The sequence below is a fragment of the Rana temporaria genome, chromosome 3 (genome assembly GCF_905171775.1).
Source record: "Rana temporaria chromosome 3, aRanTem1.1, whole genome shotgun sequence".
Classification (NCBI taxonomy): Eukaryota; Metazoa; Chordata; class Amphibia; order Anura; family Ranidae; genus Rana; species Rana temporaria.
This window is the reverse complement of record NC_053491.1, coordinates 407915218-407928184: the sequence shown is the minus strand read 5'-3', so window position 1 is coordinate 407928184 and position 12967 is coordinate 407915218. Positions and strand designations below refer to the sequence as shown.

At 42.0% G+C, this 12967-nt stretch overlaps 1 protein-coding gene across 2 annotated transcripts; it reads right to left on the bottom strand.

Moving 5' to 3' along the window:
* Positions 1 to 1897: 1897 nt before the first annotated feature.
* Positions 1898 to 12533, bottom strand: LOC120933021 (histone H2A.V). Of its 2 annotated transcripts, XM_040345957.1 has the most exons (5): positions 12388 to 12530; positions 3165 to 3242; positions 2791 to 2904; positions 2502 to 2631; positions 1898 to 2340 (listed from the first exon to the last, which is right to left on the bottom strand). In XM_040345957.1, exons 1-5 carry the CDS (start codon positions 12388 to 12390, stop codon positions 2279 to 2281), a joined length of 387 nt encoding a protein of 128 aa, XP_040201891.1. In that variant the 5' UTR covers positions 12391 to 12530; the 3' UTR covers positions 1898 to 2278. The 2 variants fall into 2 exon arrangements, with proteins under 2 accessions (XP_040201891.1, XP_040201892.1); XM_040345958.1 differs by lacking the exon at positions 3165 to 3242 and having other exon boundaries at positions 12388 to 12533.
* Positions 12534 to 12967: the final 434 nt, after the last annotated feature.

The window sequence follows — 12967 nt, the reverse complement described above, 5'->3', positions numbered from 1 at the left end:
GGACTGTAGGGTTGAATCAACTGACATAGTGATCAGGCTCAATCTTACTGCTGCCAGATAAATGGTTTGGGCTAACCTCAGATTCTGAAAATGCTAGTTAGCTTGTTTATAAAATGATCCAATGTTTGAGCTAATGACCTGGAACACATAGGCAGGTTAGGAAGACTTGGACCCCTTTCACATTGGGGGCGGTTTGCAGGCTAAATTGCGCTAAAAATAGCACCTGCAAACCGACCTGAAACATCGGCTGCTGTTTCTCCAGTGTGAAAGCCTAAGGGCTTTCAAACTGGAGCGGTGCGCTGGCAGGACTGAAAAAAGAAAAAAAAAGTCCTGCTAGGCGCATCTTTGGAGCGGTGTGTATACTGCTCCTGCCCATTGAAATTGGTCCCTTGAAGCAAATCACCTAAGGCCTCCTGTACTGAGCCTTTTCAGGCTGCAGTGTGCAACTTTTTTTTTCCTCTACTGAGCTAAAATACAGCCCATTAGTTGTAATGTGTCTATGCACGTAAACAAACAAGCGCTGTGCATTCTGCATTTTTTTGGACAGTAATTTACGTCTAATGTGTGCAAATACGCACAAATCGCCATTTACATATTTTGCACAACGAGAATACGTTTGCAGATATGAAAAAATGCGTGTATATATGCGCAATACATACAAAAAATAAACGTCTAAAAAAGTAGATGCTCCTCAAACAGGAGTATTATGTGCAAGAGGCCTAAAGCTAAAGTATGTGAGCTTCTTTTTTGGCAGATTACAAGCGGTTTTGGCCCCATAGACTTCAATAGAAACGCCTGAATTGAGCGTTTTCTGCTCAAATTAGCAGCTCTCTACTACCCCTAATTTCCTCTCCTCCCCCTAGTGCTTTCTATTGGCTAAACAAAAACACCTGAAGCGGTAAAACGCTTGTAATACACTTCTACAATGCTTTAAAAAAAAGGTTGTAGAAAGCTGCGAAAAAGCTTTTCAAAAACGCCAGTAAAACGATACGCTCAAGTGTGACTGGAACCTTAAAGCTGATCTCCGTATTTCATTTAACTTTTTAAACCATTTGTTTGGACATATATCTCGCAATACCATTCAGAGGAAGATTTGTGTGCTATGATTGAATACAAAGATTCTCCGATTGGTTGATGACATCACAAATCCTGCCTCAGCCAGTCGGAGGGAGCTTCGCATTCATTGATGGAACACAAATCTCCACTGAGCAGCACTCGGCCCAACCTTTTTTTTTTTTGCCCTGGGAGTGGAATGGGAATGTCTTGTCCCACTGCCAGTACACAGAGCTGTATACTGTATGTAGCTGAGGCTACATACTGCTTATTACTACCAGCTGCTGCACCTATAAGTGACACAGGAAGTTTGTTTGGACCAGCTTGGTCCAAAAAGAAATTGGAACCCAAAAATTGGCTTTTAAGAGTACCACCAGGAAACTAGCAAATTTTATAGCGTTAGGTCAGCAATGGCAGCCTTTTGATACAGGTCCTCTTTGAAAGGTAGCTGTAGTTTAAAATTTCAGAAAGCACCACCTTTCTCTGTCCTGGGCAGTGTTTCAGCATGGTGCAGGATTGTCACCCAGACCCTATAAATAAACGATCCGTTTCCCTGTTCTGAGCCTGTGGACCAGGGGTAGGGGCCCATGGTACCTCAGCTGTGGTGATACTACAATGCAAGTTTGACAGCCACAAGCAAGTATCCCAGAGGCAGGCTGCAAGCTGCAGTGATGGTTTCCATTTTGATGAGGATAGTGCTTTTCTGAATTTTAAGTTTGAAAGAACAGCCACTACAGGGGTGACGCTACCATAATAAGAGATGCCTAATGTGAGATGGAATATTTTTTTTTCCCCCATTCTTGAAATGTAAAAACTCAAAATGCGTAAATTGTAAAGATGAGGCTGAAGCTCAAAAACTTTATTCCAGGAAGCGGGCCTGGTGCCTAGCTTAAAAATGTATCACACAGAGGCAAGCTTATGTAAAAAATGGTTTATCTGTTCCATTTTTGTATAAAACACACGGGAGAAACCTAGCCAATCAACACACAGATTTCATTTACAAGACCCAAGGAACTTTTTTTTTTTTCTGTGAAACTTTGAACCTAAACAACATACAAAGGTTTTCTCTTAAGTCTACACTCTCTGCTGTCTATTCCATTTACTATGTATTTTAGAAAATGAAATCTTTAAACGAAAAATAAACAAAACAAATTCCACATAACCCCATCGTCTTTCTTCTGTCCCAGTTACAGTACAATGGTAGATGGCAGCAGGACCTGATTCCTTATGCAGTTTTCTGCTGTCCCTTCTTTCCAATCAGAGACTTGTGGATATGAGGAATAACACCTGCAGAGAAATATAGATTACAAATGTTAAGTCAATGGACAGAGAAAACATTTCACATTGCACTGCTGTTCCTGTCCTTTTAAATTAGGTGTGTTAATTCACTATAAAGTGCTTTGGAATTAAAAATCTGATTAAAGACTGCTTATTGGAGATAACATTACCTCCTCCTGCAATGGTGGCCTTGATGAGGGAGTCTAATTCTTCATCCCCACGAATGGCTAGCTGCAAGTGACGAGGAGTGATACGCTTCACCTTTAGATCTTTAGAGGCATTTCCTGCCAACTCCAATACCTGGATTCAAAGGCAACAAAAAAGTCTCTAAAACACCAGATGGAGAACTTCATCTACAAGAAAGCAAGACTTTATTCAAACCTGAAACTAACAGACCTGGCTTCAGTTGACAAACTGTTACGGAAGAAAATGTGAACGGTGTTAAAAGCTATAACCAACCTCAGCAGTAAGGTATTCCAGAATGGCAGCACTGTACACTGCTGCAGTAGCACCAACTCTTCCGTGGCTTGTAGTGCGAGTCTTCAAGTGTCTATGAATACGACCCACAGGGAACTAAAGCAAAGTCAGAAATCGCATTAAAGCACCTTGAGTTTTTAAGAGTAACTCTGCTACAAATACAACTTGCCAATCTGAGACACCACCAATCTTACGAAGTGCTTAGGATGAATCCTGCAGATATATCCGTATTGGAGAAATCTATTGCTGCTCTACTAGGTAAGACCAATGGCAAAATATACTTTTGTCACACATTCACCTTTTCAAAACTATTATGGAAAAACAATTCTTTACTAGAGCTAATAAAGTGAACTTACCTGCAGACCTGCTCTTTGAGAGCGAGATACAGCTTTGGCCTTAGCCTTCCCACTGTCCTTCCCAGCCTTACCACCAGCCTATAGAGAAAAAAAAGTTGTTTCTCTCTTTTTCACAGGTTCTGTACTTTTTTTTGGTAAGTTTTTATATTGCAAATACATAATATACAGAAATTGGAAAAATCCACTATCTGTGCATGTACAATGTCACGTCCCCTCCAGTGATTCCATCTGTGATGACAGGTGACCCCCCCCAAGAAAGCTTCAGTGGTCTTATGGGCAGCTATTGTCTGAGCTCTTCCCTCCATATGGTGCTAACACAGTGTTGGAGAAGCCTGACCGTCTTCTCTGTTAATGTTGAACCAACTATACACTAATTACAGGAAGTGAAATAAAAATGACCAGATTGTCTCCTCCCAAAGCTTTTGGTAATAGGTTGCCTAAATGGGTGCTTCATATTGATTTTTATAATGGCTGGTAACGACATACAAATATATGCAACTGGTCTCATCCCTTTTGTAAGACCTAATGGCGTGCATCCAGCAGCAAATGTAAACATCTGGTTGGTTATTCTAATTAAAGGCATCTTGTCAGGCCTGTTCATGTTATTTGGGTTGATAAGGCGTGGTGGCCGAAAATTGTTAAATAATAATGAGTAAAGCTGCCCCTGAAAACTCAATATGAATATAACAAATTATCATCATTTTATATAAACAATGTGGTGCAATAACATGAACAAAGTGACAATCAATACATTGTTTATATATATATATATATATATATATATATATATATAATAGGCAGTGGAACGCACACCGTGGCCAACAGGACGGCGTGTTGACTCAACCTAAGCTACGTGTTGGTGCTGACATATAACACATTCAAATGCGAGTGGGCACGGCTACTTCTCCATGCTTTTATAAATTTATTTTAGCTTGTTGCACTATGATTTTTTTCCCCCCATGTTCCTTCTGAATTATACTGCCTAGATTTAGAGGATCATCTCTGCTTATGCTGTCGGTTACAAGAAATCCATCATAGATCCAAGGTCTTATTACTGGGTCTGGAGAGTCTGCGCCTCCTCATGCACGTCTGTGATGGAGCATGATTTGAAGGACATTGCACTTTATATTTCTTTTGAATCACAGTGATTGGACTTACTTGCTCCTTGCATTTTGTGAAGATTTAGTAAATTATATATATATATATATATATATATATATATATATATATATATATATATATATATATATATATATATATATATATATATATATATATATATATATATATATATATATATATATAATGTGTGTGTGTGTGTATTTATATACTTTTTTTTTTTATTATTCATTTGATTGTTCGTTCATGTTATTGCACCCACTTTGTTTAATCATTGAAGGATCACTTATTTTTTATATTCATATTGAGCTTTGAGGTAGTGCCACACCTGTTCATGTTATTGAGTGTTTGAAATGCCAAGTGTGCATTTTTTTTTTTTAGGTTTTCATGCATTTTCTGCATGCATCTTTAATCTAAGCCACAACATAGGAGTTCAGTTATGTACAGGTTGGTCGCCACTGGGGCCTAGATTTTTATTTGTCCTCTTTAGGCTGTCATGGCCCTTCCAACCTCTTGTCATGAATGGCATTTATTTTGTAAAGTGCTATATAAATCCTGTATAATAATGTAATGAACACTCTGGGGGGGAGGGGGGTCTGACCTAGTCTTGTCAGCAACCCTGAGGCTGTGTTCCATCTCAGCAGAGGATCTTAAGCTGTTCCAGCGGAGTTAGAACACAAAAGTGATGGAGAAATAAAGGACCCATGTCTAGATTGTAAGCTCTAACGAGCAGGGCCCTCTGATCCTTCCTGTATTGAAACTGTGCTATCTTCCCTGATTTTGTAAAGCGCTGCGCAAACTGTTGGCGCTATATAAATCCTGTATAATGATAATAATGTCATCCTAGGGTTGGCCGCCCACTGAACAGACCTGGATGTGGGTGGATATAAGTGGCCCCTTGTCCACTTACATCTGGCCACTGATTTATTACAGTCAGTGTTAATTTTGGCAGCAAATTTCGATTTTAGTCTTAGGACTAAAATGGTGTTTTAGTCCCATTTTAGTCTTCTACAATTGTTTGTCGTATTTAGTCGACTAAATCTCCATGACATTTTAGTCGTCTAAAACTAATTTTGGTAGTCTAAAATCTAATAGGTTTAATTAAATTGTAATGCAGTAGTGAACATTTCTCTACAATTTCCAAACTCATTATATATTGCTGGAGTGAAAAGTCTCATGTTATTTATGGTATTGAGTACCAATACACATGCACTACAGACCAGTGTTAATTTGGAAGTAAAATTTCAATTTAGTTTTAGTCTTCTGCCTAAAATGCCATTTTAGGTTTAGTCGTATTTTAGTCAGTCTTATTTTAGTTGATTAATATAGTAGTCATTTAGTCAACTAAAATGTTTTAGTCAACAAAATTAACACTGATTTACAGTTTTTTTTTGACCTGTGTAATCATGGGTCAAAAATGGTCTGCTGAATGCCCCATGTGAAGGGAGTCTAATTTTGTATGTGTACATTCCCTTAACCCTTCCATGACTAAGCCTATTTCTGACAGGGGCCAGATTCATAAAAGAGATACGCCGGTGTATCTCCTGATACGCCGTCGTATCTCTGAGATACGATTGTCGTATCTATGCGCCTGATTCATAGAATCAGGTTACGCATAGATATCCCTAAGATCCGACCGGTGTAAGTGACTTGCACCGTCCGATCTTAGGCTGCAATTCTAGGCCGGCCGCTAGGTGCCGACTCCGCTCGGGGTAGAATATGCAAATGACGCCGATTCACGAACGTATGCTTTGCCCGTCGCTGTAAATTTACGTTGTTTCCGTAGAGATACGCGGCGTAAAACTAAACCTGCCCTCTAGGTGGTCTAGCCAATGTTGAGTATGGCCGTCGTTCCCGCGTTGAAATTTCACGTCGTTTGCGTAAGTCGTCCGTGAATGGCGCTGGACGCCATTTACGTTAACGTTGAAACCAATGACGTCCTTGCGACGTCATTTAGCACAATGCACGTCGGGAAATTTTAGGGACGGAGCATGCGCAGTACGTTCGGCGCGGGAACACGCCTAATTTAAATGGTCCCCGCCCCATTTGAATTAGGCGGGCTTAAGCTGGGTGGATTTACGCTACGCCGCCGCAAGTTTACAGGCAAGTGCTTTGTGAATCAAGCACTTACGCTGAAAACTTGCGGCGGTGTAACGTAAATGGGATACGTTACGCCGCCGCAGCGTAGGACAATTCTATGTAAATCTGGCCCTTGGTGTTTACAAGTTAAAATCTGTCATTTTTGCTAGAAAATTACTTGGAACCCCCAAACATTTTATTTATTTATATACACATTTTTAGCAGAGAATAAAATGGCGATTGTTGCAATATTTTATGTCACAAGGTATTTGTGCAGCAGTGTTTTTAAACAAAACTTTTTTGGAAAAATCTACTTTCATGAATTTAAAAAAAAAATTTAAGTAAAGGTTAGTCCAATTTTTTTTTTTTGTATAATGTGAAAGATGATGTTACGCCGACTAAATAGATACTAAACATGTCATGCTTTATAATTGCACGCACTCGTGGAATGGCGGCAAACGACGGTACCTAAAAATCTCCATAGGCGACGCTTTAATTTTTTTTTATGGTTACCAGGTTAGTTACAGAGGAAGTCGAAGGCTAGAATTATTGCTCTCGCTCTGACAATCGCGGTGATACCTCACATGTGTGATTTGAACACCGTTTACATATGCGGGCGCGACTTCCGTATGCGTTTTCTTTGCTGCGCGAGCTTGTGGGGACAGGGGCGCTTTAAAAAAAAAATGTCCCTTTATTTTTATACTATATATACTAAATTGTGTGTGTGTGTGTTTTTTTTTTATCACTATTGCTGTCACAAGGCATGTAAACATCCCTTGTGACAGTAATAAGTGGTGACAGGTACTCTTTCTTTTATGGAGGGATCGGGAGTCTAAAAGACCCCCAATCCCTCCATTGCACTTCAAAGTATTCAGATTGCCGAAAACTGCAATTCTGAGTACTATATTTTTTAAATGCGGTGCCATTGGCAGCTGAATAACCCGGAAATGACGTCATGATGTCGCTTACGTGTATACATTGAAGAGACTGGATCAAAGTCGTTCACGGCTTCGATTCAGTCTCTCACTAGGTGTTGGAGGTGGCGCATCGAGGATCGGGTCTCTCGATGGGACGGGAGGCTGGTAAGAGTGGCGGATGTCCCCTCCCGCTCCTCCGGGATAACAACCGAATGGCTTTTTAGCTGCATCAGTTGTTATCCCTGGATAGCCAATCGCCTCCTCTAAAGAATGATACCTGCAGCTGCTGGCATCATCCCGGTATAACACCTGAAAGCTGAGGACGCATATGTGCGTTTGCTTAGCGGGAAAGGGTTAATGTATGCAAAGATGTAATGCCTGGTACACACAATGAGAAGATGTGATGGATTAGCTTCCTTCCTTTTTTTTTTTTGCATGCTAGTCTAATATGGAAAACCAATAGGCTACTAAAGTTATGAAAAACAACTTCGGAAGAGATGTAATGTAGTCTTTAGTGTCCGAGTATGAGTGGTCTTGGTCACACGATTTTTTTTTGTACAAAATACCATACTAATTCCATGAAACGAGTTTGTTCTGTTATCATATGAGAAAAAGTTTTCACTCTTGTCCCTTCAGATGTTTTTGCATTAATTACAGTGATCAGCTCTGGAAAGCTGTATACTAATGATCAGATTATCGGACGATAATTCCAAGTGGTATTTTCGGTTGCACAAAAACAAAACCTGCCAACTTTGGTTTGGGAGCCACTGTACTAACCATGTGATGTTAGTCCAGCGAGTTCCTCTCTCTCAACCCCCAATCCCCCCCCGACCTGTTGTGTTCTAACAAGAACACTCCAATAAGCACTCTATGCCATTGGCTGAGAGCGCTAATCGGGAGTCGGTCGGCTGCTGGCTTTCTAGCATGCACGTCTGATGGAAGCCAGTCAGCCAGCCTGACGCACAAACCGAATGCCAAGTGGTATTTTAATTTTGTAATGGCAAATGTCTCCTTCCATTCTGCCTGTGTGTACGGATGGGGCTTTAGATATCAACTGGTGATATAATTTTCAATTCACTAAGCTAGCACATAAGGATAAGCATTCCTATTTTCAGCTAAGAGCAAATTGTTTTTTTTTTTCCAAATCTGTCACAAGAGCCTCCTGCTTTGTGAATTGAACCTAAAAGCTTAGTGTTAGGATGAGTACACAGTATTTCAATGTGTCTTTATTCTGAGCTGTATGCAAAAGTAAATGTATTTCAATTATACACAGAGTAGTTTAATACTGCAGAATGGCTCTCCTGGGAGAAATCCCAGGAGAGCCGCCAGAGGGCCTGATGTGCGTGGCTGGTAGGCATGATGGCTGTGTGTGTGTGTGTGTGTGTGTGTGTGTGTGTGTCTCACACCTGTGCTATCAGGTTCTGTGTTCCTACTAAACAACGCTATGTCTCCTCCCCTAGTCGGTCCTATCCCCATACAGTTGGAACACGCTGAGGGAACACACATTTAACCCCTTGATTGCCCCCCGCCCCCCCCCCCAGGTGTTAACACCTTCCCTGCCAGTGACAGTTACACAGTAATCGGTGCATATTTATAGCACTGATTGCTGCATAAATGTCAATGGTCCCAAAAATGTGTCAAGTGTCTGATTTGTCTGTCGCTGGAAAAAAAAAATGCAGATTACTAGTAAACCAAACATATGTAGTTAAATACATATTGGGTTAAACTGATGATGATTTTTTTTTTTTTTTTTATATTATAGCAAAAAGTTATTTTTTTCTTTAAATTTACGCTTTTTTTGTGTATAGCGCAAAAAATAAAAACCGCAGAGGTGATCAAATACCACCAAAAGAAAGCTATTTGTGGGGAAAAAAGAAAAAGCAAATTTCCTTTCGTACAGCATTGCATGACTGCACAATTGTCAGTATAAATGATACAGTGCCAAATTGTAAAAAGTGCTCTGGTCAGGAAGGGGTTAAAAATCTTCTGGGGCTGAAGTGGTTAATTAAGCTTAACTGATCAAATAAAGTTTGCACACTAGAACTCTTTCATTGATTTAGCCCACTTCAAATTCACTTTTACCCTTCCAAGTCGCTGTTGCTGATTATTCTTTGTGCATTAGAGAACAGATTGATTAAATGATCACTTGTAAACAAATTGTTTTCCTTTTTATGATTGTAATTTTGGTGATCCCTTGTATGTAGATTGCTCAAAAATGACTGTGTGTGTGGCCACAGCGATGGTGCAGTCACTTCTCCTTAGCATTATATCAATCCTGTAATGATATTCCTAACAGTCGGTGTAGCACTTTATAAAAGGAGACAGTACAATTACAATGCAGTATCGTGCAGAAATGAGTTTTATTATACTGTCAACTATTCCCCCTCAAGCAGTTTGTAGCGGGAAATTTTGATTATTATGAAAGGAGAGGACTGAGCCTATGAAGCCATGCCTGGAGCTGGAGGCTGGATGAGGATTAGCAGCAGACGGCTCATTGGCTGTACTTTGTCAGCGTAGTCCCTTCGATGTGTGTAATAACAACATTTCAGAGACTCCCTGGTAGTATTGTCCTCCGCCTCTACTGTCCCTGCAAGATGCTTAGAAATGTACAGAGCCATAAAAGGGCAAATTTCATGTTTAGCCTCTCTGCTTTATGTGCCTTGTATGATTGGGGAGAGCAACACAAATAAATCGGCTTTGTCTATGGATGCTTTATAAAGGAGGGCTTACAATGCCCCCCCTAATCCCTATCCAGACTCCTGTACCGCCTCCCCTCCCATGTATACAGGGTGAGATTGCATTGGGGAGGGTGCATAAATTATACAGGGTCATGTCATACAGGTCAGATGATAATTGGGGATAATGTACATCATATAAGATTGATACTGTATATAGTATGTGGGGGGGGGGGGGGGGTCAGATAATAAGACATGTATAGTATACCTGTCTAATAATGGTGTGGAATGATTATGAATATAGGGTCAGATATTATTATTTTTCCTTGCATATAAGTATACAGGATGAGAGAATAATGGGGAGGGGGTATATACAGCTTGGTAACACTTGACATTGGAGCGATAGCTATATTCTAATATACAGGGTCAGATGATGGGGGGGGGGGGGGGGGGGGGTGTAGACAGGGTCAGAAGAAAATGGTGGGAGGAGATGTATATTGTATACAGGGGTTAGAGATATTAGGATAGTATTCAGGGTCAGGTAAAAACAGGGGAGTGAATGCATACAGTATAGAGAGTGTCAGAAAATAAAGGATATAATATGGGGGGGAGAATGATGATGTATATGGTGTCAGCTAATAATGGGGTAGTCTGTTTATTAGTATACAGAGTGGGATATTGAGGGGGAGATGCAGTCTGGGTCAGGTAATAATATAATTGGAGGGGATATATTCTGGGTCGGGAAATAATAGAAGTGGGGGGCAATGCGTTCTGGGTCAGGTAATATTAGAAGGGGGGGTATATATATTCTGGGTCGGGAAATAATAGAATGGGGGGGGGGGCGATGCGTTCTGGGTCGGGTAATAATATATTTGGGGGGGATATATTCTGGGTTTGGGAAATAATAGAATTGGGGGGGGATGTGTTCTGGGTTGGGTAATAATAGAATGGGGGGGGGATATATATTCTGGGTCGGGTAAAAATAGAATTTGGGGGCAATGCGTTCTGGGTCGGGTAATAATGGGGGGGGTGTATATATTCTGGGTCGGGTGGTAATATAATTGGGGGGGGGAGAGATATATTTTAGGTTTGGGAAATAATAGAATTGGGGGGGGGGGGGGATGAGTTCTGGGTCGGGTAATAATAGAATGGGGGGGGATATATTCTGGGTCGAGTAATAATAGAATGGGGGGGGGGATATATATTCTGGGTCGAGTAAAAATAGAATGGGGGTTATATATATTTGGGAAAAAAAATAGAATGGGGGGGGGGGGAGATATATTCTGGGTCGGTAATAATAGAATTGGGGGACAATGCGTTCTGGGTCGGGAAATAATAGAATTGGGGGACAATGCGTTCTGGGTCGGGAAATAATAGAATTGGGGGACAATGCGTTCTGGGTCAGGAAATAATAGAATTGGGGGCAATGCGTTCTGGGTCAGGTAATAATATAATTGGGGGGGGGGGAGGAGATATATTCTAGGTTTGGGAAATAATAGAATTAGGGGGGATGCGTTCTGGGTCGGGTAATAATAGAATGGGGAGGGGGATATATTCTGGTTCGAGTAATAATAGAATGGGGGTTATATATATATATATATATATATATATATATATATATATATATATATATATTTGGGGAAAAAAATAGAATGGAGGGGGGAGATATATTCTGGGTCGGTAATAATAGAATTGGGGGACAATGCGTTCTGGGTCGGGTAATAATAGAATGGGGGGGGTATATATTCTGGGTCGGTAATAATAGAATTGGGGGATGTATTCTGGGTCAGGAAATAATAGAATGGGGGGCAATGCGTTCTGGGTCGGATAATAATAGAATGGGGGGGTATATATTCTGGGTCGGGTAATAATAGAATGGGGGGGTATATATTCTGGGTCGGGTAATAATAGAATGGGGTGATGTGTTCTGGGTCGGGAAATAATAGAATTGGGTGGTGATGTATAATCTGGGTCGGGAAATAATGGGGCAGTGTGTTTATTAGTACAGAGTGGGATAGTAAACCTGCTGCTGTCACTATGGTGACCCCCGTCCTCCTCCTCTCTGTATTGAGTGTTGACTTCCGGGGACACGGAGATGCTGAGGACAATAACACAGCACGATAGAGCCCGGGGGTGTGTGTGAATGCTCTCCTGTCAGTAAACCTGTCACTGTCAGTGATAACGCTGAGTGTGGTGGGGATTTGGCCCCTGTATAATAATAATGGCCGGTGGCGGAGTAGACTGTGGTGTAGACGGGCGCAGTGCGGTGTACTCGGCGTAGGTCTCCCGGTTCGGTGTGTGTCCGGTCAGTCGTTCTCCTCTCCTCCTCACATTCCCCTCAGAGGCTCTTCCCGCCATTTCCCGGGACAGTCTAGGAGGCGCAAGAGCTGCCGCTGCCGGCAACCACACGAAGCTCACTGGTGCGGTATTTACCATGTTCCGGAACTCCGAGGGTCGCCGTGAGAAGGTCCGGATAAAGTTGCCCCGTATCTACGTCCCTCACTGCCGCCGGTACCGCGCACTCTCAGCCTCACACACACAATAACCCCCCACCCGTCAGGCCCGAGCGACAGGACGCCTCGCAGCCAATCGCGGCCAACCTTCCTGGTTTGAAACCCCATCCCGGCCTATCGCGTTCCGCCTTCTTTCCCAGGTGCCTAGTGGCGCCCCGCCTCTTTCCCTTAACGGCCGTTTCCCTCCCAAGGCCTCTCAGCTTGCTTTTGCACACGGCCCGCTAGTGAGTGGGCGTAACAGCAGCACGTCAGTGGCAGAAACTGGGCCAATGACAACGCGAGGCTAGCCGTGATTGACAAGCGCACCAGCTAATCTACCCAAACGTTCAGCAGAAGGCGTGTTCCGAAGCGCAATGACAGCAGCGTTAGCCAATAGGATGAATGGCTTCTGTAGAAAGGCCGGGTCGGCCCATTCCCGCCCACGTAGTCTTGTTTGCTTTTGGAAAAAGCTATAATGGCGCCTGATGTTTAGTGTCACAGAGGGGGGAAAGACCCTGTGC